At 51.6% G+C, this 23,168-nt stretch overlaps 1 protein-coding gene across 2 annotated transcripts; it reads left to right on the forward strand.

Moving 5' to 3' along the window:
* Positions 1-21: 21 nt before the first annotated feature.
* Positions 22-23,168, forward strand: UBE3B (ubiquitin protein ligase E3B). 2 transcript variants are annotated; one of them, XM_071763396.1, is made up of 29 exons: positions 22-179; positions 818-900; positions 1,895-2,064; positions 2,137-2,257; positions 4,126-4,185; positions 4,539-4,643; positions 6,015-6,111; positions 6,581-6,666; positions 7,283-7,365; positions 7,528-7,633; positions 8,291-8,411; positions 9,038-9,215; positions 9,467-9,636; positions 10,307-10,474; positions 11,255-11,426; positions 12,158-12,276; positions 12,843-12,957; positions 13,195-13,294; positions 13,829-13,948; positions 14,266-14,442; positions 14,523-14,633; positions 14,794-14,931; positions 15,334-15,399; positions 17,508-17,566; positions 19,161-19,343; positions 19,592-19,703; positions 19,978-20,070; positions 20,415-20,668; positions 20,787-23,168. In XM_071763396.1, exons 3-28 carry the CDS (start codon positions 1,904-1,906, stop codon positions 20,604-20,606), a joined length of 3,213 nt encoding a protein of 1,070 aa, XP_071619497.1. In that variant the 5' UTR covers positions 22-179; positions 818-900; positions 1,895-1,903; the 3' UTR covers positions 20,607-20,668; positions 20,787-23,168. The 2 variants fall into 2 exon arrangements, with proteins under 2 accessions (XP_071619497.1, XP_071619496.1); XM_071763395.1 differs by lacking the exon at positions 22-179 and adding an exon at positions 238-316.

A 23,168-nucleotide genomic window follows, 5' to 3' on the forward strand; every position in this document is an offset into this window, starting at 1 on the left:
CGGCCCCCGGTGCGCTGCTTAAATCCTTCCGGCCTCCCGCTTCTCCTCCCTTGGTGGGGGGGGGGGGGTCTATGCTCCGCTCTGCCCTGCCCCGCCGGGTTCGGTTCGGTTCGGTTCGGCCCAAACTACTGGGCAGCAGGGAGAGCTGGAGCTGTCGGTGCTTTGTGTGCCGAGCTGAGGTGCGGGTTGCGGGGCGGAACGGTAGCGGGGGTGCTGGTTGCCGGGAGGACCCGCGGCGCGGACCCGGGTCAGGAGGCGGTGGCTGCGGGCCCAGGGGCGGCGGAGCTGGGACGGGCCCGAACCCCCCGGGCCCCGGGTGAGGGAGAGGGCCCGGGGGCAGGGAGAGGACCCGGGGGGCTCCGGGGGAGGCGCTGGGACCCGCGGGGGCCGTGGGGGCGGCGGCGGCTTTGGGCCCGGGGGCTGCGGGGTCTCTGGGAGGGATGTGCGTGGCTGAGGGGTCTGGGGGTGACGTGGAGGCCCTGGGGGGCTCCTCTGGGTGCTGACTGAGGTGGGACCGAGTCCCCCGTGGGTTCTGCCCCGCTCTGGAGCAGGGGAAGCACCCTCGGGTGCTGCTGGGGCCCTGGGAGGGTTGAGGTTTCCCTCGGGTTTGTTTCTTCTCCTCTGGAGGGGTTGGAGCTGCGGTGCCGGTGAGCAGAGCCCAGCTCTGGGCGTGATGCTTCTCCTCTCCTGAAGCTTTTCTGAATTCAGGTTTCTTTCAGGGTGCAGCAAGGGGTAAATCTCGTCGAAAAGACTCAGAACTGTGAAGGTAAGGAGTGAATCCCTGCATCACCCTCACGTCCTGTGCTTCTCTGTGCAGGGGCTGCCCGGAGGCAGAGGATGAGCTGGGTGTTTGTGTGTGAATGATTGCCCCAGGCATCCCGTGGAGAGGGGAGCCCTCAGGTGAGTTGGGGGGTGATAAAGCTGCTGCTGCCTGCCTGGTGCTCTTGGTGGAGTGGCAACAAATCCCCCTCAGGGTGTCCTTGGGGCCCTTTCCCTCACACCCTTGGGATTGTTCCTGTTTGTTATCTGCACGAGGTGATGAGAACAGCCAGCCCTGGAAAGGGGATGTTTGGTTCTCCCTCTCCTTCTCCCTCTCCTTCTCCCTCTCCTTCTCCCTCTCCTTCTCCCTCTCCTTCTCCCTCTCCTTCTCCCTCTCCTTCTCCCTCTCCTTCTCCCTCTCCTTCTCCCTCTCCTTCTCCCTCTCCTTCTCCCTCTCCTTCTCCCTCTCCTTCTCCCTCTCCTTCTCCCTCTCCTTCTCCCTCTCCTTCTCCCTCTCCTTCTCCCTCTCCTTCTCCCTCTCCCTTTCCTCTCACTTTTTTTCCTCTCACTTTTTTTCCTCTCACTTTTTTTCCTCTCACTTTTTTTTCCTCTCACTTTTTTTTCCTCTCACTTTTTTCCTCTCACTTTTTTTTCCTCTCACTTTTTTTTCCTCTCACTTTTTTTTCCTCTCACTTTTTTTTCCTCTCACTTTTTTTCCCTTTCCCTTTTTTTCCCTTTCCCTTTTTTTCCCTTTCCCTTTTTTTCCCTCTCCCTTTCCTCTTCCTTTTTTTCCCTCTCCCTTTCCTCTTCCTTTTTTTCCCTCTCCCTTTCCTCTTCCTTTTTTTTCCTTTCCCTTTCCTCTTCCTTTCCCTTTCCTCTTCCTTTCCCTTTCCTCTTCCTTTTTTTTCCTCTCCCTTTCCTCTTCCTTTTTTTTCCTCTTCCTTTCCTTTCCTCTGCTTTACCCTGCAGGTCTCACTCAGTGCCTCTGCCCCATTCCCAGAGCCCTTTGCTCAGCATTTTTTGCCCGTCCCTCCTCCCCCTCCCCTCCCCATTCAATCCCCTTTCCCTTCCCCCTCTCCCCTCCGTTCCCGGGGATTTTCCTCCACGATTCTTTGTTTCTTTTGCTTTCCCGGAGGCGGTCAAAATGTTCAGCGCCAGCCAGTCCTCCAGAGCTCAGTTCCTGGACAGGGCCCGGCAGGCTCGGGAGGAGCGGCGGGAGCTGAAGGAGAGGGAGCGAGCGGCCACGCAGCTGCAGGCGCTGGCCCGGGGGTTCCTGTGCCGGAGCCGCCTCCAGAGGGAGATCAGGTGCGGGAAATTCGACACCGCGGCTCCTCCGCCTCTCCCGCTGGGTTTTTAACCCCCGGGGCTTTATCCTAGGAGAGAAGTGGAGGAGTTTTTTGAGGGGAAGGAGTGTGGCTCGAGCAGGAGGAGCGCTCTGTCTGTCTTCAGGATCGCCAGGAGGCTGCTGTTTGTCTTCAGCCAGAAAGAGGACAAAGAGGTGAGGCTGCTGCTCTGCTCCTCCCCTGCAAAGTGCACGTTTTAAGGAGCTGTTAATTTAATGCATTTAATACACATTTAATCGGTTGTGGGGCTGCTCCTGCAGTGAGTTTTGCCTTTGGAAACGGGGTCTCTGTCTGCCCAGTCCTTCCTGGAGAGCTGGGACTGGAGGAGGGAAACAGAAGAGCCCTTGAATTTTCCAGTAGTGGCTCTGTATCCAGGGCACAGTTTAACAGCTGCTTCCTGCAGGAACTGGGCAGAAACTCAGGTTTATTTTTGGTTTGGCAGCTGTGTTGTGCCAGGCCCCCCAGAACTGTCCCAGCAGATCAGGTGTTTGTATCACAAACCTTTCCTCTTTCCCTTCCTCTTTCCCTTCCTCTTTCCCTTCCTCTTTCCCTTCCCTCTTTCCCTTCCCTCTTTCCCTTCCCTCTTTCCCTTCCCTCTTTCCCTTCCCTCTTTCCCTTCCCTCTTTCCCTTCCCTCTTTCCCTTCCCTCTTTCCCTTCCCTCTTTCCCTTCCCTCTTTCCCTTCCCTCTTTCCCTTCCCTCCTTCCCTTCCCTCCTTCCCTTCCCTCCTTCCCTTCCCTCCTTCCCTTCCCTCCTTCCCTTCCCTCCTTCCCTTCCCTCCTTCCCTTCCCTCCTTCCCTTCCCTCCTTCCCTTCCCTCCTTCCCTTCCCTCCTTCCCTTCCCTCCTTCCCTTCCCTCCTTCCCTTCCCTCCTTCCCTTCCCTCCTTCCCTTCCCTCCTTCCCTTCCCTCCTTCCCTTCCCTCCTTCCCTTCCCTCCTTCCCTTCCCTCCTTCCCTTCCCTCCTTCCCTTCCCTCCTTCCCTTCCCTCCTTCCCTTCCCTCCTTCCCTTCCCTCCTTCCCTTCCCTCCTTCCCTTCCCTCCTTCCCTTCCCTCCTTCCCTTCCCTCCTTCCCTTCCCTCCTTCCCTTCCCTCCTTCCCTTCCCTCCTTCCCTTCCCTCCTTCCCTTCCCTCCTTCCCTTCCCTCCTTCCCTTCCCTCCTTCCCTTCCCTCCTTCCCTTCCCTCCTTCCCTTCCCTCCTTCCCTTCCCTCCTTCCCTTCCCTCCTTCCCTTCCCTCCTTCCCTTCCCTCCTTCCCTTCCCTCCTTCCCTTCCCTCCTTCCCTTCCTCTTTCCTCCCCCCCCTTTCCTGATGAGATTTGCTCCAGGAAACTGAGGAAAAAACTGGGAACTGAAAAGCTGTATTTCAGTTTAACTTGAGGCAGCTCTGGGGGAGTTTTCTTTGACAGTGCAAGCCCTGCAGGTGGAATTTTCTGTACTTAGAGCATCAAGGAATGGTGTGTGCAGTGCAGACAGAGTTTTTGGGTGCTTGGCACCCATCTGGGGGCTGCAGGACAGATCCTGGGAGCCTTCCTGAAGTACCTCTGCCTCTCCTTCCCCTCCCAGCAGCAAGTCAGGCCCTTGCTGGGCCAAGGCCTGGGCTCTGCTCCTTCCCACTCTTATTTCCTCCCAGTTCTGCAGCTCAGGGTGGTTTTAGGGCTTCCAAGCTCACTGCAGATGTAACTGGACTGAGCAAACCATGAAGGAATTGGGGGTTCTGCTGGGTGGGGGGATGGTTGGGAGCTCTGAACCCACTGCTGCTCCCCTCAGCACCAGGGAACATCTTGGCCTGAAGCTCTTCCAGCTGAATCCCAGCAGGAAAATGCTTTTCCTGTGCTGCCAGGGGGGTTTGGGCAGGGAATGCTGAGGAGCTCCTGCTCTAGGATGGGACCCATCCCTGGGTTCATGCAGGGGTATCTTGCTCCCTCTGCTGAGCTGTTCCTGGAGCTCTTCCAGAGCTCTTCCTCTACAGACCTCTAATCCAACTTATTTTTTCCTCTTTTTTTTTTTTTTTTTTCCCCTTCCCTAGAGGTTTGAAAAGCTGTGCAGGTGCATTCTGAATAGCATGGATGTGGAGAATGAGCCCAAGGTCAGCAAGAGGGGGTTGTGTTTGGGGGTGGGGGGGCTGCTTGGGTTTTTTTCCTTCTGTCTGTGGGAATTCAGGTTGGTGACATTGGAATTTTTAGCTTTCAAAAGCCCCTGAGCACTGCTGGGACTCCCTGCTGAAAGTCTGGACAAGTTCTTTTGTATTCCTCTGATATTTTTACTGTGTATGCAGCCACAGGAGATAAAAGTCTGGGTTTTTTTCTGTGGTGGGTGGCTCTGAGCAGTGATTTTTGGGGAGAGAAATGATTTGTTGGGTTGAGTAGGGTGCTGAGGGGGTTGTTTTGTGATGAAGTAGCAACCCCCACCAAGCCTGGTGCCTCTGATCCTGCCCCTCAGGTGTGGTATGTCTCCCTGGCACTCTCCAAGGACCTGACACTCTTATGGATTAAACAGATCAAAGACATTTTGTGGTTTTGCTGTGAATTTCTCAAGCAGCTGAAGGTAAACGTTTCCTTTGTGTCCTGACTCCCTGCCTGGAGCAGTTCTGGCCTCTCAGAGTTGTAGTCAGAGAGTTGTAGTCAATGGGGCAGAACCTGGTTGGAGGTGTGTGACCAGTGGAGTCCCTCAGGGGTTGGTACTGGGACCGGTGTTGTTCAATATCTTCATCAACGACTTGGATGAGGGTCTAGAATGTCCCCTCAGCAAGTTTGCTGATGACACTGAGCTGGGAGGAGTGGCTGACACACCAGAAGGCTGTGCTGCCATTCAGAGAGACTTAGACAGGCTGGAGAGTTGGGCAGGGAGAAACATGATGAAATTCAACAAGGGGAAGTGTAGAGTTTTGCATTTGGGGAAGAACAACACGATGTCCCAGTATAGGTTGGGGGCTGAGCTGCTGGAGAGCAGTGGAGGTGAAAGAGACCTGGGGGTCCTGGTAGACAAGAAGATGCCCATGAGCCAGCAGTGTGCCCAGGTGGCCAAGAAGGCCAATGGCATCCTGGGCTGGCTCAGGAAGAGCGTGGCCAGCAGGTCCAGGGAAGGGATTCTGCCCCTGTGCTCAGCCCTGGGGAGGCCACAGCTTGAGTCCTGTGTCCAGTTCTGGGCCCCTCAGCTCAGGAAGGAGCTTGAGGTGCTGGAGCAGGTCCAGAGAAGAGCAAGGAGGCTGGGAAGGGATCCAGCAGAATTCCTGTGAGGAAGAAGATGACCACGAGCCAGCAATGTGCCCTTGTGGCCAAGAAGGCCAATGGCATCCTGGGGTGCATTAGAAAGGGTGTGGTTAGTAGGTCAAGAGAGGTTCTCCTCTCAAGAGAGGCCACACCTGGAGTATTGTGTCCAGTTCTGGGCCCCTCAGTTCAAGAAGGACAGGGAAGTGCTTGAAAGAGTCCAGTGCAGAGCTACTGAGATGATTAAGGGAGTGGAACATCTCCCTTATGAGGAAAGGCTGAGGGAGCTGGGTCTCTTTAGTTTGGAGAAAAGGAGACTGAGGGGTGACCTCATCAATGTTTTCAAATATGTAAGGGGTGAGTGTCAGGGAGATGGAGTTAGGCTTTTCTCAGTGGTGACCAGTGATAGGACAAGGGGTAATGGGTGTAAATTGGAGCATAGGAGGTTCAAGTTGAATATCAGAAAAAATTTTTTTACTGTAAGGGTGACAGAGCCCTGGAACAGGCTGCCCAGGGGGGTTGTGGAGTCTCCTTCACTGGAGACATTCAAAACCCACCTGGACACGTTCCTAGGGGATGTACTCTAGGGGGCCCTGCTCTGGCAGGGGGGGTTGGACTAGATGATCTTTCCAGGTCCCTTCCAACCCCTAGGATTCTAGGATTCTATGATGATTCTGTGCTTCCTTCACCTGGGTGTTTGTTTTTGCAGCCTGACATCCTGCAGGACTCCAGGGTGGTCAATCTGCACCTCACCATGCTTGTCACCTTCACAGACACTTCCACCTGGAAAATCCTCAGGGGAAAAGGTTGGTGCCTCCCACTCAGCACTTGAAGCCACGGAGCTGGGATTTGCTGTTAAAACCCACTGAGTGTTTCCCCACCTTTTCTCCTCCTCACAAAGATTCATTGTGGGTTTTTTGGAGGCACAAAAGGCAGACCAGAGGCAGCAAGGATTCCCCTGAGATCAGACAGGCTGTTTCCCTTAAAACAGGAACAGTTACCATGTTTTTAGTGCTCCAAGAACATGAGAAGTGTTCAGAGGATGATAGAATGTGCTTTTAGCTCTGGGTTTCTGTAGGAAAAACACACAGGAGAGTGCCAGGGGTGGGTATGACCCAGCCCAACCAAGATTTGCAGTGAAATGCTGCTGAAGCACTGGGTTTGCACATGGGAACAAGGATTTGGGGCAGCCTGTGAACTGTTTTATAGCAGGTGAGGAAGGAAAATGAGGGGCTGTGGGGCTGCTGTAGTAACATCCCCCTTGTAACTCTGCAGGTGAAACCCTGAGGCCTGCCATGAACCACATCTGTGCAAACATCATGGGGCACCTCAACCAGAAGGGATTTTATTCTGTGCTGCAGGTCAGTGCTGGGCTGGAACTCTTCTGTCCTCTCTCTCTGCTCCTTGTCCTGCTCCTGTCACCCCCACGGGGTGTGACCCCTGGGCACTGCTCTGAGGAGCAGAGAGGCACCAAGTACAGCATCTCCTCTCACTTCTGCTGACTCTAAATCCTGCTTAATCACCTCACAATGAGAGGGGCAGGAAGGACTCCTGAATCTTCTCCCCAGCTTTGCTGCTGCCCTTTTCCATGGGCTTGGTGGTTTCTCTGCTGTTCTGCTGGGGGAAGGAACTGAGGTCATTTTTCGAAATCTTCTAAACCAGAATCACATCACCAGGCAGCTGTGAGCCTTGCCTGGATAATTTTAACAAGCCCTGGGAACCCTGCATGCAGATCTTAGCCAGATGAGTCCTGCACAGTGTCTGATTTGTCTGCAGTTTCCCTGGGATGGCATCGTGAGCCTGAGGCCCTTCTGCCTCTGCCAAATGGTGGGTGGGTAACGGGTCTGGGAGGCTTCTCCTCATGCTCTGCTTTTTCTCTGCTCTGAGCAGAAACACAACGTGTTTATTTCCTTTGATTAGTCACCATCTCTTTCTGAATGCTGCAGGGTTGTTTTTCTTTAATTATTGTTATTCCAGATTTTGCTAACTAATGGCTTGGCAAGATCCAGACCTTCCTTGTCCAAAGGCTCCTTGACCGCCATCTTCTCTCTGGCGCTGCGGTAAGGCAGCCAGAGCTGCTTGGGGTGATGAGACAGCCAAAGCTGCATTAATGTACAGTGTTAATGGTGGTTTTTGAAAACTTGTCATTCTGCCAGTCTCTTTCAGCCAGTAAGAGCCTCACTCTTTAGGTTTTTTGCACTGAATTCTTCTTCCCTCTGTAGCCCCGTGGTTGCTGCGCAGTTCTCGGACAATCTGCTGAGGTCCTTTCTGATCCATATCATGTCTGTGCCTGCAATAATGACTCATCTTGCTACTCTAACACCTGAGGTATGTGGGTGATGTGATAGTACCAAAAATCCCCTAAATAACACATAAGGCCACTTGTTAATCCTTTCTTTGTCAGCTCTTGGAACAGAGCACTGGTGTTTCTTCTCTCTGCCAGTTTCAGCTCTGCTCTGGAGGCGCTCAATCCTTGCACCCCCCAGGCACTCTGAGTCTCTAATACCTCAGATTTTATCAACACCAGTGGGCTGATGGCTTGAACTGCCCTAAAATAAGTAAATAAAATAAAAACAAAGGCGTAGTGACTCACAGCTTGAGTTCTTGAAATCCTTGCTATGCCATTTGTGTAACAACAGACAGAGCCAAAGTAAAAATCAGCCTGTTGCATGGCAGAGGATCTGTGTTGGTAGCTCTGGGCTCTCCTAGACTCATCTAATTTCATGTGCCTGCTCCTCTCTGGGTTTTTTGTGCCAATGAGCATCAGTGTTCTTGCAGACAGGCAGTTCCAAAGGTCTGTGGCCTGTTTACCTGCCAGGTGTTGAGTTTCCTACACCAGCTTCCCCTCAAATCACCTCTTTGGTGCAACAAGCCCAACTTGCTGCTTTATTTGGAGAAGACAGACACCCCAGCTAGGTGCTGGCAGCTGAGGGGGGGTTGGTTGCTGTGGGTGGTGCCTCACTGGCAGTTCCCCCTTTTTCCCAGCGCCTGGCAGTGATGGAATCCCACGACCTTTTCCGCAAGTTCCTCCTGTTCCTGAGCCGGGAAGCGCAGTGCCGAGATGTCTGCATGTGCCTGGAGGGAAGTCACACTCTCTGTTTGCTGGGTAAGTGCCTCCAACACCTTTTTACTGTGCTTGGAAGGCAGTTTTCAGTCAGATATTCCCTCACGAGTAAGAGCTGCCTGCAACTCACCCTTTTTTTTTCTTTTTAATCTTTATTTAGTCTCTCACTGATAACCGAGGTGCACTGTAGGACATGGCAGACATGGCTTAAGTGGTCAGAGAGGTTTTTTTGTGTTCATGCCTTCATGCCTAGACTGTGAAGCATTATCTCCAGTAGCTTTTCAGTTGGGCTCTGAGAAAACCAAGTGCAGCAGCCTTGACTCTTCTCTAAATGGCTGTTACTGAAACATTCAATTTAAGGTTATTGTAAAAGTCCCAAGAGAAGCAGTTGGAACTTGGGAGTTATCTGTGGATTGTCTGTAGTTCATAAGACTTTGTGGAAGGTGCTGGTGGGAGAGATGAGGAGGCAGCCAGAGTGCCAAACCACCTCAGTGGCTGAGTTGTGCTGAAGTGACGTGCTGCAGGGGGGCCTCTGCTTCTCACTCTTCACAGAAATCCTCTCCTGGCCTGGAAAAGGGGAGTGAATTCACTTCCCCTGTTGTGTCTCTAACCACTGTCCTGCAGCATCTGTTCCTCTGGTAAATCTTGCTGTGCTGGTCATTCCCCAGGGAACCTTGTGTACTTGGGCTCCTTGAATGACAAAGTCCTTGAGGAGGAGACAGCTCATTTTGTGGGGGTGCTCATCCAGATGCTCTCCTACTGCCAGAAGTATGTTTCACAGAAGAAATCCAACCTCACCCACTGGCATCCTGTTCTGGGCTGGTTTTCCCAGACTGTGGATTATGGGTAAGTGAGGAGAGCTCTATGATGAGAGATGATCTAAGTCTCTTTTTGTTTTCTCCTTGTCTTTGTTTGATTTGGCACAGTCAGACTGGTGAGCAGTGGTCATCCTGGGACACACTCAGCCTGGGGTTTGTGCATCTGCAGGGTGGCTGCATGCTCTGCTTTGCATTTTAGCTGGAACCAATCAAAGTATCACTGCCTGGTGGGTTATTCCAGTCTCTCCTTCTAATGTGAGCCTCTGACTTGTCTTTCAGGCTGAACGAGTCCATGCCTCTGCTGACAAAGCAGCTGCAGCATCTCTGGGGAGTCCACATGATCCGCATCCTCTTCAGTGATGTGCTCAGCAAGAAGTTGCTGGAGAATCAGGAAATAGCTCAGCTGCCAGCACAGCCACTTTCCCCTCAGAACAGCCTGCCCATGAAGAGTCAGTTCTGGAGGGTTGCTTTGTTTTGTGTCTCTGGACACGTGTCTTTCTCCCAGGGCTTTGACTTTGTTCCACTCATGCTAAAAGCTTTGAGTAATTACTTGCAGCAGCAGCTGCTGCTGCTTAGGTGGGGATGTGGTCTCTTCTCCTCTCTGTAATTCCTGCTTAGAATGCCTCAGTGACCTGGGGCAAGCCTTTTCCTTTGGTGCTGTGAAAGTATTTGCTTATTTTAGCAGTATTTTTCCATTGCTTCTCAAGTAATTGAAGTGCTTAGTGCATAACCTCCCAAGGCCAGACAGGAGGCCCTTTGCCCAGGTGAAGCTCCTGGGCCTGTGGTGCATGGTGCTCCTACAGAGGAGCAGTACAGTTTGAACTAAGTTTGAACTGTAATTTGGCTATTTTCTGGCTGCTGCCACAGCAGTGGGTCCTGTGGTCATTAGTTACTGCAGCTCTGGGAAGGTTTTATGCCCTAGAGTGAAGTCCCTGCTGGAATACTCTGTTAGCAGCCGTGTGTGTCCTGCCAGAAACATCCACCAAAACCTTCTGGCTCTGGGAGTGGTTTAATCTGCTTTAAACCCTCTTTATCCCATGGCTGCCAAGTGGCTGAGGAAAAGAGAACTGGTTTGGAATGGCACTGAGCCAAGGTCTCACCTGCTTCTCTTGTCACCAGATCTTTTCAAGAGAGCTTTCCAGAAGTCTGCATCTGTCAGGAACATTCTCAAACCTGTCGGGGGCAAACGAGTGGACTCAGCAGAAGTGCAGAAGATGTGCAGCATCTGTGTTCTGTACCAGACCACCCTGACCACCCTGACCCAGATCCGGCTGCAGATACTCACAGGTCAGGGCACAGCTCTGCTCTTCACATCTGTGAAGAAAAAAGGAAAAAAAAAAAATAGATTTTTCTTATTAAATTCTGTTGACTTGTTGGTAGTTTTATTACTGACAACAGTTTATTGACTGGCTGGGTGGAAGGCTTGTTCCATCCTGAATCATACATCTGATCAATAACATTTATCACTTATTGAGCATTAACTCCCCAGAATACAAATTGAAGCAAGTTCTCCTCTAATGAAACCAAGCTTACTCCCTATCAAACCAAGACTGAGTCAGTATTTTTGAGCAGCCCAGCAGTATTAATCTTCATGTGGTGTGAACACTGAATGCTTTCATACATCTTGGGAACAAATTGCCTGTCTCAGGAATGGAGGGGATGAGCACTGCTTTGGTCTAGTGGCTGTTGCAGAGGAGTGAGTCCAGGGCTTTGGGTGCTTTGTGGCTGTAGTAGTGACCACAGGTCACCACTCCTCCTCACTTTGTGTTCTCATCTCTGGCTGTAGTGGGGTTCAGATCACAGGAATTCATTTTTCTCTAAAGTTGAAAAAGAATTAGTGGGAAAAGGCTTCAGATGTGCAAGTGATTAATGCCTAAAAAAAAAATGTTGTTTTTTTTTTCTGCTTATTGTACATCTGTGAGTGCAGACAAGCATGGTGCTGGTGTTGCTTTCACTTGAAGTGTTGCTTAGCAAAAGGATCTTTTGGCTCCAAGTCCCCTTTGTCCCCACAAGCCCCCCGTGACCCAGTAACTTCCCTGAGTGTGCTTTGTGTTCTTCCATTGCCAGGCCTCACTTACCTGGATGATCTGCTGCCCAAATTATGGGCTTTTATCTGTGAGCTGGGACCACAGGGAGGGTTAAAACTCTTCTTGGAGTGCTTGAATAATGACACAGAGGAATCCAAGAGGCTGCTGGCCATGCTGATGCTCTTCTGTGACTGCTCCAGACACCTCATCACGTAGGTAGCACGTGGGGGGGATGCTCTGCAGCTTTGGGATGTGGAGCTGTTGTGTTCCTTACATTTCAAGAGGAGGAGTTCATCTGTTGCTGCCTTTGCACTGAGGCAGAGTCAAGCAGCAAGCTTATCAGAGGCTCCTGGGTGGTAAAAGGCTTCAAAAGGACCTTCCCCTGAGCCATGTGGTGCTGCAGGCACACACAGCTGCCTGGGCTGGGAACAAAATATTGCAGCACTGCCAAGGGAGGGGAAAGAAACATTTTCTCTGTTGCTTCTGGGCAGTGTGAAGCAAATGCTTGAGTGAGTCCAGCTGAGCTCTGAGGAACAATGTTACAGGAAAGCTCCCCAGGTTTGCTGCTGCTGTTGAAAACTCCTCTGCTGTCTCCCTCACAGATTACACAAAGGATGGGAGACAGGATGGGGACTGCCTTGGCTGCTCAGCAGGGACAGTTTCCTGAGCCTGAATGGTGAAAACCTTTTCTTGGGGATGAGTGCCTGGGTCCTTTTAGCTGCACAGTCCTGGCCTGTGTCTCAGGCCTTGGGCACTCTCTTCTGTTAGGATCAGCTATCAATCAAAATCAATAAATAAGGTTCAGTTGTTTATGCCCATAGATCCTCATGGGTGTCAGTTGTCATAGAAATAGGAGCTGCTGCTGAGGGATAATGTGCCTTTATGAAAATTTCAAAAGGGAATTAAATTTACCCTTGGCATTTGCATTTGTTTTCCCTGATAGGATTCTTGATGACATTGAAGTCTATGAGGAGCAGATTTCATTCAAACTGGAAGAGCTTGTTACCATCTCATCCTTTCTTAATTCCTTTGTGTTTAAGATGATCTGGGATGGAATTGTAGGTAAGTCCTTTTTGTAGCTTGACTTGAGGTTAATATTAGAACAACAAAAAGAATCAAGTTTGGGATTTGAAGCTTCTACTAACTATTGCTTTGGGCAAAAAGCTGCCCTATGTTGCATGGCATGAGAATATCTCCCAGTCCTTTGGTGCCCAGGTGTCACTCTCACGTGTGGCACCAGACACAGAGCATTTTTCCAGTAAGGATTTGTGTACCAGACCTCATGGCTGGGTTTTGCCAGGCACTAAGTTTAGCACGACTGGGCCAGGACGTGGCACAGGGCTTTGACAAAGCAGAAAGCTGCTGTGGATCTGGTGTAACTTGGAGACAGCTCAGTTCTGGCAGTTAGATGAGACTGTCCTTTTCCTCTTGTGATGGCTCAGCTGAGGTGGCTTTGGTGTGGCTTCTGAAGACAAGGCTGTCCCCTGGGAAGCCCCAGATCCCCAGATCCTGGAGGTCAGGAGAGGCAGACCTGTGGGTGTGGGTGATCAGCATGTTGCTCTCGGTCTCTCCTGTTCCCTGGGGGTCCTGGGGCTCCTGGACATTGCTGCTGTGTTCCTTTTGTTCAGAGAATGCCAGAGGGGAGACCCTGGAGCTGTTCCACTCTGTCCACGGGTGGCTCATGGTCCTGTACGAGCGGGATTGCCGCCGGCGCTTTGCTCCTGAGGACCACTGGCTGCGCAAGTGAGTGGCCAGGGGAGGCTGCTGGCTCCTGTCCCACTCTGCCACCTCCCCCGGGGTGCCTGCTGTGGGGTCCCTCCCTTCAAACCAAGCACCTCTTCTTCTGCCCACGTGATTTTTCTTAGCTGTGTAGTCCTGAGCACTTAAACCATCTCTGAGATCATTCTGTGTCCCCTCCTGCCCCTCCTCACCACACCCAGGGGTTTGCTGGGGCTCTGAGTCTCTGCCTTTCTTTGTAAGGGACCTCAAACCCAGTGTGCTCTTCCAGGAGTTAGACAAGGACAAGAAACGAGCCCAGCTGCTCCTGCAGTACATCCCCCACGTCATTCCCCACAAGAATGTGAGTGGGGGCAGAGGGGAGGGGGGGTTGAAAAGCCAGGGACACGGGTGGCCTGGGAGGAGAGGGACACACATCTCAACACGTATCCCTGGCATGAATCAGGAGCACCCGAATGCCTTGCTGCACTGTGGGGCTGTTCAGCCTGGAGAAGAGGAGGCTCAGGGGAGACCTCATCACTCTCTACAACTCCCTGAAAGGAGGTTGGAGCCAGGGGGGGTTGGGCTCTTTTCCCAGGCAACTCTCAGCAAGACAAGAGGGCACAAGAGGTCTCAAGTTGTGCCAGGGGAGGTTTAGGTTGGACATTAGAAAGAATTTCTTTCTGGAGAGGGTGATCAGGCATTGGAATGGGCTGCCCAGGGAAGGGGTGGATTCTCCATCCCTGGAGATATTTCAAAAGAGCCTGGATGTGGCACTCAGTGCCATGGGCTGGGAACCACGGGGGGAGTGGAGCAAGGGTTGGACTTGATGAGCTCTGTGATTCTGTGATTCTGTGATCCTGGTGGGTGAAAGCTTCTCTTTGTTTTCTCTTTTAAGAGGGTTCTGCTTTTCCGAAATATGGTGACGAAGGAGAAGGAGAAGCTTGGGCTGGTGGAAACCAGCTCTGCATCCCCTCACGTCACACACATCACCATCCGCCGCTCACGCATGCTGGAGGTGAGTGCTTTGCTTTGCAGGAGCCAGCAGCAAGGCAGCTGCTTGTCCTGACAGGAATAGGGTGTGAATGGGTTTTTATCCTTCCTGTGGGTGCCGAAGAACCCAGTGCCAGTTCTGTCTGCCTGATGCTGCAGGACCTTGGATCAGTTCAGACTCCTCCGAGCCTGGAGTCGTGAGCAGGACAAATACTGACCTTTTAGGGCACAAAATTCAATGGCAAATGCAGCTCTCTGTGGTTTATCTGCCTCCTGCATGTCTGGGGGGGTGTTTCCTGTGTCTGCCTGGATTCTGTCCTCTGCCTCTCCTGCTCTCTGTAGGATGGATACGAGCAGCTCCGGCAGCTTTCCCAGAATGCCATGAAGGGAGTGATCAGAGTGAAGTTTGTGAATGATCTGGGTGTTGATGAGGCTGGCATTGATCAAGATGGGGTCTTCAAGGAGTTTCTGGAAGAGATAATAAAGAAGGTGTTTGACCCTGCACTCAACTTGTTCAAGGTGTGACAGGTTCTGGCTGTGCTGACCCACTGCAGAGAGAAGCAGACTGTCTGACTGTACTGTTACCTCTTTCTGTACAGACAACCAGTGGTGATGAGAGGCTGTATCCATCCCCAACATCTTACATCCATGAGAACTACCTACAGCTCTTTGAGTTTGTAGGGAAAATGCTTGGGAAGGCTGTATATGAGGTGAGCCAGAATTGCCACTGGGTATTGTCACTGCTGGGACAAGAGGAGCAGTCTTGTTCCCCAGCACATGATCTGCCTGCAGGGCCTCAGAAGTAACCAAAGATGTTGCAGATAACAAGTATGTGGCAGGACCTTACCTGTTAATTCTTGTTTTCTGTAGGGGATAGTGGTGGATGTGCCATTTGCTTCCTTCTTTCTGAGTCAGCTACTTGGGCACCACCACAGTGTCTTCTACAGCTCTGTAGATGAACTTCCTTCCCTGGACTCCGAGTTCTACAAGAATCTCACTTCAATTAAGGTTTGAGCATGACTTTTCCTGTTGTTCAACTCCCTTCTCACTGCCTGCTGCTAGAAACACTCAAACTGCAAATGCCTTTTCAGTGCTGATCATCTTTAAAAGCACCCTGGAAGTGATGGGTGGTTCTGAGGCAGGCTGGCAGGTGGCTCTCCTGGGCTTTTACCTGGGCAAGCAGGGGGGAGAAAGGAGTCTGAAGGTGTAAACCTGGAAGTGGCAAGAGGGGGATCCCAAGGTTTAGCCTCAGCTCTTGTTGCAGTCTCCTCACAACCTGCATTTGTTACTCTCTGGTGCCTCGAGCCTGCTGGGGGTCCCTTAGTGTCAGAATAATCCAGAAATGCAGAGCTGGTGCTGTTCCTGCTGCTCAACACTGAGCTCCTGCCCCTTCCTCTGCTCCTCCTCTAGCGCTACGATGGTGACATCAGTGACCTGGGCTTAACACTGTCCTATGATGAAGATGTCATGGGTCAGGTAAGCTTTTATTCCCTCATTGTGTTGGACTCTATGTTGTTCCAAGCAGCCTCCTCATGCCAGGTGGTGACAAGCAGAGATCTGGGCACTGAGAGAGCCCACAGCCCTGGCTCAGGCAATCCCTGTGTCTCCAGGAGCATCTCCCCCTTGTCTGGCTGATGCTGTTGGGAAGAGAAGGGATCCTGAGGATCATACAAAGAGTTGAGGGCAGAATGAGGTTTGATTCCTGAGCAGAGGTGTCCCTAGAGCAGAGCAATAGAGCTGCAGTCTGGCTTGCCAGCAGAATTCAGCTTTTATTCTCTGCTGAACTTGTCTTGAGCATCTCACACTCAGGTGGTCTGTCCCAGCTCAGGCTACACTGAGTGCTTTTCACTCTGGTACTCCAGTTTCTGGGCATTTCAGGTGGATGCTCTGTGTGACCCCTCTGAACAAGAATCTTGAGGGGTCTAAGTAGTAAAAATGACCTTGGGTTTGGTTGTGATTAGGAATTAGCTCTGCTTTTACAAAAAAAATGCCTGTGTGAAAGGCTGGGTCAGCTTCAGAGCCTCCCTGAGCACAGCCATAGGGTTCTGCTGCTTCCTCCAGTATTTAGCTGTGGGCAGAGAACAGTTTTTTCCACAAAAAGACTGGCTTCTGACCCTTAGTTTTTCTAGTGCCAGGAGAAGAATCTGTGAGGAAGGAGAAATTCCTTTATGGCTTTAAATGGCTTTAAACACAGCCTTTTCTGTCAGAGAAATTTCAAGTATGTCAGGAGGTCTCTTGGCCTTGAGAGGAAAATGCTGTTCAGCAGTCCCTTGGGAAGGCTTGAAGGTTTTTGGTTACTCTTGGGCCTTGAAGCTCTGTGTGCTGTGTGTGCAGAGCTGGAAGATGTGCAGAGATAAGATGGAAATGTCTTTGCTCTGTGTGTGCTGTTGTGGCTGCAAATCCCCTGGGCAGACCCCAGCCAGCACCAAGCTGTTGGCAGTGTAGCTCCAGAGGCAGAGAGCTCAGAGACCACCAAGCCATGGAGTGTGTGTTGGGCAGGTTGTCCTTGAGAGCTTTGTGTGCTGCAGGTTTTTGTTTTTATTCCTTAGCTGGCTGCTCTGGGCCTGGTTTGCACACATGTGACAGCAGCACGAGCACTGGTAAAGCACCTGCAAAGCTCTGGTTGAGTGGGGAGAGAGGAAAGTAGAGGCACAGCCCTGCTTCACTCAGGGGCTGCACACCTTGCTGCTGCCTTGGCATTGCTGAGCTTTTAGCTTTGAGGTGTTTCCCACCTTGAAAATAAAAGTAGGAAACAGCAGTGAGATGTGGAAGGCTCCTGCACTCAGAACTTGAAAATAAAGTCAGAGACTCCTGTTTGCCTGCTGCTTGGGCCATGCTGAAGCAGCCAAGTGAGGTAATTCTGGTTTCTGGATGAATTTGTGCATCCCTGCAGGGCACAGCCCTGTGCTGGGTGCAGGGGAGCTGAGCTCCTGGTGCTGAGTTCCCTCCTCACCTGGAACTGAAGCACAGAGGCCACTGGTGGGGGAATGGTGACTTTTCTGCCTCGAGGCTTGGTGCAGAGATGAGTTGTGACTCTCTTGCTGTAGCAAGCATGCAGAGGGGCCCTGTGTGTGAGCAGGGCTGGTGCTGAGCCCCAGGGCAGGGCAGGGAGGAGGTGCTGGGATGCTCCCTCCTGTCGCATTTTTTGAGCCCTTTCTGTATCTCGCCGAGTGCCCACTCTGAGGGACAGGGATCTCTGTCACTTGGGTGGCCCAGGTGAGCCCCGTGGAGCAAACAGCTCTGGATTGTGGTGTTAGGCTGAGGTAGGAGCTCGTTTGGCTGCTGGTTCTGGGCTTGTGACAGCCCCCAGGGCTCTGGGGATGGAGCTGTGCACGGTTCAGCGGTGACGGATGGTGCTGGGGGAGAAGAGTGGGGAGGCAGAGGGCCCTGCTGCTCAGTGACTCTGCTGATGGTTCAGTGAAACTGGTTCAAGGCAGCATCAGAATGATTGCTTAAATTTAAATTCCTACTGTTTTATTGTAAAAAAAAAAAAAAAAATGTTTTCTGGGGAGGTGACAGCTGAGCTGTTCCTGTCCGCTGTGGTTCCAGGCAGTAATTAGCAATCCAATCATTTCTTCCCTCAGCTTGTTTGCCATGAACTTGTTCCTGGAGGGAAGACCATTCCTGTTACCAATGAAAATAAGTAAGTACAGCAATTAGATTTTTAAGGTCAGCGCTGCAAAATACTTTATTCTAGTTCCTTGGGCTTGCATCTGGAATGAATTGAGATAGATTAGAGTAGAAGGAGCACATAAATATCTTAATAGAATTTGCTGGTTACAGTTCATCGGCAGAAATTGTATCAAATTCGATTTGCAAAATAAAAATTGACAATTTACTTCTTGAAACAGCACTTCTGAGGTCAAAGGCACACAGTCTGTGAGATTCTGCAGGATTTAATGATGGTGATAGATGCAGACAGATGGATTCAGAGCAATTCAGGCACACAGTCGTGAACATAGAGGGCACAGATGCTCAAAGACACCTTGGAGCAGACAGATCTTCTCAGAATGATAACATGTGGCAGTTGTATAAAGCACTGCTCCTCAGAAGAGACAGTGGTGAATTCAAATGCAGTCGACAGTCATACTTTAGACACAGGAAATCAGAGGAGACACCAAGCCCTGGAGCTATTTTCACAGATAACTGCCTCTTAGATACTTATCCTAAATGTCAACTCCAGAGCCTGAAAACCAAACCCACCTTTTTGTTCCCTTCCTATTTTTTTTTTTTCTCCTCCACACCCTTCAGTGATCATAGAAGCAGGATAAAATGTCTGTTAAGCAGATGTGTAGTTGAACTGGTAATCTGGGGGCTGTTCTCTTTAATGGCAAGTGAAAGCTGGATCCTACCTGAGGATTTGCTTTTGTGGAGTTGTGCTTTGCAGTCTGATGTTCTCAGGCTTCTCCTGAGCTCTGACCAGGGAGTTTGCACTTAAAAGATCTTTCTCTGGCTTGTCAGAAGTCAGCTCAGGGAGGAAGTTAAAAGTCCTGTGTGTTGCTCTAGTTGCTTGCAGCAGAAACTGTGAAGCTTCTGTGCAGATGTGCACACAGACTGGGAGCTGGGAGGGAGCAGGAGGAGGGCTGCAGGTGGAAGCAATCTGGAAACAGTTCTGTCTGTTATGGTGGAGCAAGGTTGCCTGCCCCAAATCCAATCCCTGTGATTGTGGTGCTGATGGAGAAGACTCCACAAGTTTGGTTCTTTTGACTGTTGGTGAGAGAAGAGGAAGCCTGATGGTGCCTCCCTCTAATAAGCAGGGTACCTCTTCCTTCCCCCTGGCATGAAGGTGGAGATCTCCTAAGTGCTTTCCAGTGTGTTCATTCTCCTGCTGTGGGTTTTGCTGCAGACAGGTTTTTTTCCAGCCCTAAAGAAGTGCTTGTGACTGGGGATCTGATCCTTTAAAGAGGAGTCAGCTGCATCCCCCCTGTGAGCTGCTGTTTGGCCAAGGTTGATCAAGTGGTTGTTAGAGCCAGGTGTAGTCCCTGGGTTGGAAGGAAGCTTTTAAAAACGAGCAGGCACTCCCAGAGGCAGGAGGTGGTGGGCAAAGCCTGGCAAAAGCACAGCTTTTACTGCTCAGATAAAGAGCAGGGCCCTGGAGGGAAAAGGAAAACATCTCCATGCAGTGCTTGTCCCTTTGGGGCTGCAGGGACAGCTCAGCAGCCTCGTTCCTGCTCTGCTGAGGTGTCTGTGCCTTGCTGCTCCAGCTCCCTCACTGCCACCTCCCCTGTTGCACCCAGGATCAGCTACATCCATCTGATGGCTCACTTCAGGATGCACACACAGATCAAGAGCCAGACAGCAGCACTCATCAGTGGGTTCAGGTCCATCATCAAACCCGAGTGGATCCGGATGTTTTCTGCCCCGGAGCTGCAGCGCCTGATCTCTGGGGACAATGCTGAGATTGACCTGGAGGACTTGAAGTAAGTGAGCAGCTTGGGCAGCAAACCAAGCTGCTTTATTACAGAGCTACTTTGGGGGAGGTTTGCAGGAGGCTCTTCCGTCACCTTCTGCTCCTCCCAACTGAAATGTGAGGATAGAAATGAATGGGGATGAAGTGCGTGGTTCTTAAGGCATTAATGAACAGGAAGGGTCTTGTCCTCTGCAGCTCCTGGCAGCTGTGACCCTCCTGCAGTGGGACAGAAGCCTGTCACAGCCCTTCTCTCCCCAGGAAACACACGGTGTACTATGGGGGCTTCCATGGGAGTCACCGGGTCATTATCTGGCTGTGGGACATCCTGGCCAACGACTTCAGCCCTGAGGAGAGAGCCATGTTCCTCAAGGTAAATCCAGCCCCTCCAGCCTGACCCCAGGCCAGTGCTGTTCTCCTCCTGCCCTGACAGAAGGGGTGTCAGACTGCTTGATGCCCTAAACTCACCATCCTGCTCCCCTGCAGAGGGGCAGCCATGGGAGCCAAGTTGTATAAATGCTCTCGTGTCCCCACCAATAGCCCAAAAGCCAGCAGAGCTGCACACTAAAGCTCAGCAGTGCCATGCTGAGGGGTGCTGCAATGCCAGGCTGCTCTCACTGTCTTCCACTGTCCCTCACTTTTTCCAGTTTGTTACCAGCTGCTCCAGGCCTCCACTTTTGGGCTTTGCCTACCTCAAGCCTCCTTTTTCCATCCGCTGCGTGGAGGTCTCTGATGATCAGGTAGGCACCCACCACCCTCCCTGCTCCTGTCTCCTGTGTTCCTTGCCAGGCTGTGTCTGAGCAGGGAACTGGAAGCTGTGAAGATACAGCCTCACACTGGTGACATGTGTAGGCTTGGAGCAGCACTTGGGCTCTTTTTGCTGTGCCCAGGGTTGTGTTTTCCCCCGGGACGCCCCGCGAGGGGACCCCAGGTGTGCGTTGGGCAGCAGCAGCCAGAGGAACAGCTCCTTTCCAGGCTGTGGTGGGGGACAGAGCTTTGAAGCGTGGCTCCCCTGTTTTGTTTTGGCAAAAGGAAGGAGCAGAGCAGGTCAGGGTGGGGGTGACAGGTTTCTGCCCCCCTGCAGGACACAGGGGACACTCTGGGCAGCGTGCTGCGGGGCTTCTTCACCATCCGCAAGAAAGAGCCCGGAGGGCGCCTGCCAACCTCCTCCACCTGCTTCAACCTCCTCAAGCTTCCCAACTACAGCAAGAAGAGCATCCTGAGGGAGAAGCTGCGTTATGCCATCAGCATGAACACTGGCTTCGAGCTCTCCTAGTCACCGTGGCCCTGGACTCTGGGCTGAGAGCTGCTGGAGCTGGTGGCCTTCACACACAGAGGGTGGGTGGGCTCCGTGGGAGCTGGCTGCTGGCTCGAGGGCTGGAGAGGTGCAGCTAATAAACGATGAAGGTTTAGAGGGGAAGAGCTGCTGGGTTAGACAGGGCTTGTCTCTTCTCAGGCACTTCTCCAGGCTGAAGGAGGTGATGGGCCTGACCCAATACACTTCACTTGACACCCACGTAAATCGTCTTTTAAAAGCAAACCCCGGGGGAGCGTCAAAGGAACATTCAAAGTGCCACTCAGATTAGTGACCGTAGCACCCCCCTGGCAGGCTGGGCAGCTGCTGCCGTGGGAGTGTTTCTTTTTCCTTTCCCAGGAGATGATCCAGTTTCTTTCCTGGGTGGAAGTCAAGCCTGTGGGAAGCTGCACAAAGGCAGGAACGTGACGAGGAGACGAGCAGGAGGCGCCGGCCGAGCCCCGGACGGGGCAGAATTAACTCAGGACAGGTACTGCACAGGGGCTGCCTCACACCCCTGTGTTCCTCTTGGAGAAGGAACCACTTGCCCAGACTGGAGGAGCAGCAGGTTAAATGCCAGCAGATGGACCCTGCCACTCTCAGGAAGGTTTTGGAGAGCTGTAGGTTAAGAGCTCAAGCAGCAGGCGTGGGGGTCAGCGTGCGGAGCCAACTGTGCCTCTGCCAAGCTCCTGCCAGAGCCTGGGCTTTGGATGGAAGAGTTTGTTGTCTGGATTTGCTCAGGAGCAGAAAAGGTTGAATTTTACTGCATTTCCAGAGGCTGGGAGCTGGCACACAGCTCAGTGCTCAAGTGGGGCAGGTGCCCCCTGTGTTCTCTGGGCGAGGAATGTGCTGAGCTGCCCAGAGCCCTCTGGAAAAATTCCTCCACTGGCAAAATTCCTCTTACTTGGATAGAAGTTTTCACTTTGTGTGCAGGCTCTTTTGTTAGGGAGATGTGCTGTTTTGAACCAGGACTTGGCCTCTGTGTAACAACCACCTTCTCTTTGCTGCCAAACTGTTTATTTTGGTCGGTTTGTTTCTTTCTGGCCTTATTTTTAACAGCTGATGTTTGCCTGTAGCAGGCAGCTTTTTCAGGGGGTTCTGGAAAGGGAGGGGGTGAGCTGGGGGGGGGGGGTTGCATGTGTGTTTTGGGAAGGTGTGGGCCCTTCCTGCCATTTCTAACCAAGCCCAGACCCTGGTTGTAAAATGTCCCTGCAGCTTCATGGCCTTGGTCCCTGGAGCAGAGCCTGCATCTCCTGGGCTGCTGAGATTCTGGCCCAGAGGAAAGCCATGTATGTGCTCCTGGTGGGGACAGCATTAAAAACTTTTCCCCTTCCCCTGTGGCTGCTCACTAATCAAACAACCTCCTGCAGAGGGTCTCATGTCCCTCCCACCCTCCCTGTGGCACTGGTGGCCCTCACCCCACTCTGCTCTGTCTGGGCAAGGTGGGCTGGAAGCTTTTTGCTGCACAGGTGGGGTTGCAGCAGCTGCTCCAGCACCCTACCTCATCCTCTGCCTTGCCTTGCTCCAGCTCCCCTCTGGCACAGGTCTCTGCAGGAAAAAGGCTCCCTGGGCTCCCTCATAACCATCAGGCACATTTCAAACAGGCCAGAAAATGCTTGGCTCTGCTCAGCCAAGAATACAGCAATGGCCTTTGCTTCAGTGTCCTCTCCTGCCTTGCCTCAGCTGGTTTTTAGACAAGTAACCTTTATTTCTTTTTTTCCTTTTTTGTTGGAACCAGTGCCTGTAAATATATCTGGAGAGCAACATCAGAATCCTTTTTCTGTGTCAGCTCAGTAATACTAAACAGGAGTGATCAGAAGTGTTAGGGAGGGCAGGGTTGTGCATTCAGAGGATTCAAGATGCTAGAGTAAGAATCCAGAGATCTTCAAGATTATAGTAAACTCCTTTTCTTAAAGCTTTCTTTCTGCATAGAGCATTTCAGCATTAACCAGTTGTTGAATGTGTATGTGAGAGGTTTAGGTACTGATTTGTACCAATCATAGTTTAAAAAATCTTTAAGATAAAAGATCTAAAAGATCTGAGATCTTTTTTTTTTCTTCTAGGGAAATCCAGTGTCTAACTAGAGCTCAGTGGTTGATTGATGCAGTGAGTTGTTTGAACACAGTGAGAGAAAATCTTTGCCCCCCTTTTTTGCTTCTTTCCTCAGGAGTACAATTCCCAGAAAAGTTCTTAATGCAGACTTAGGTCTCTTCCCAACCTGGAAATGTTGCACTATGAGACACTACATCTGATTTTGTAGCTAGTGTATAAAATGTGATGGTTTAGTCATTGCCCTGGTGGCTGTAATTTCTTTTGGTAGCTGATTTCTGTAAACTTGGGAGGCTTTGATATGTTTTTACCTGAGCAGAAGCTGTGTATGGGTCTTGTGCACAGGGGTTCTTTGAAGGGCAGGGGGGGATTTGCTGTGGGAGATGAATGACAATTCTTTTCTCCAGAAGACTGGCTGCTGTGGAGACCTTGGTAGCATCCCTTGTTATCAGAAATGCAGGGAAGTGAAAAATAAACCTGGTGTGAGTAAGATGA

Source organism: Heliangelus exortis, chromosome 19, assembly GCF_036169615.1.
Source record: "Heliangelus exortis chromosome 19, bHelExo1.hap1, whole genome shotgun sequence".
NCBI lineage: Eukaryota > Metazoa > Chordata > Aves > Apodiformes > Trochilidae > Heliangelus > Heliangelus exortis.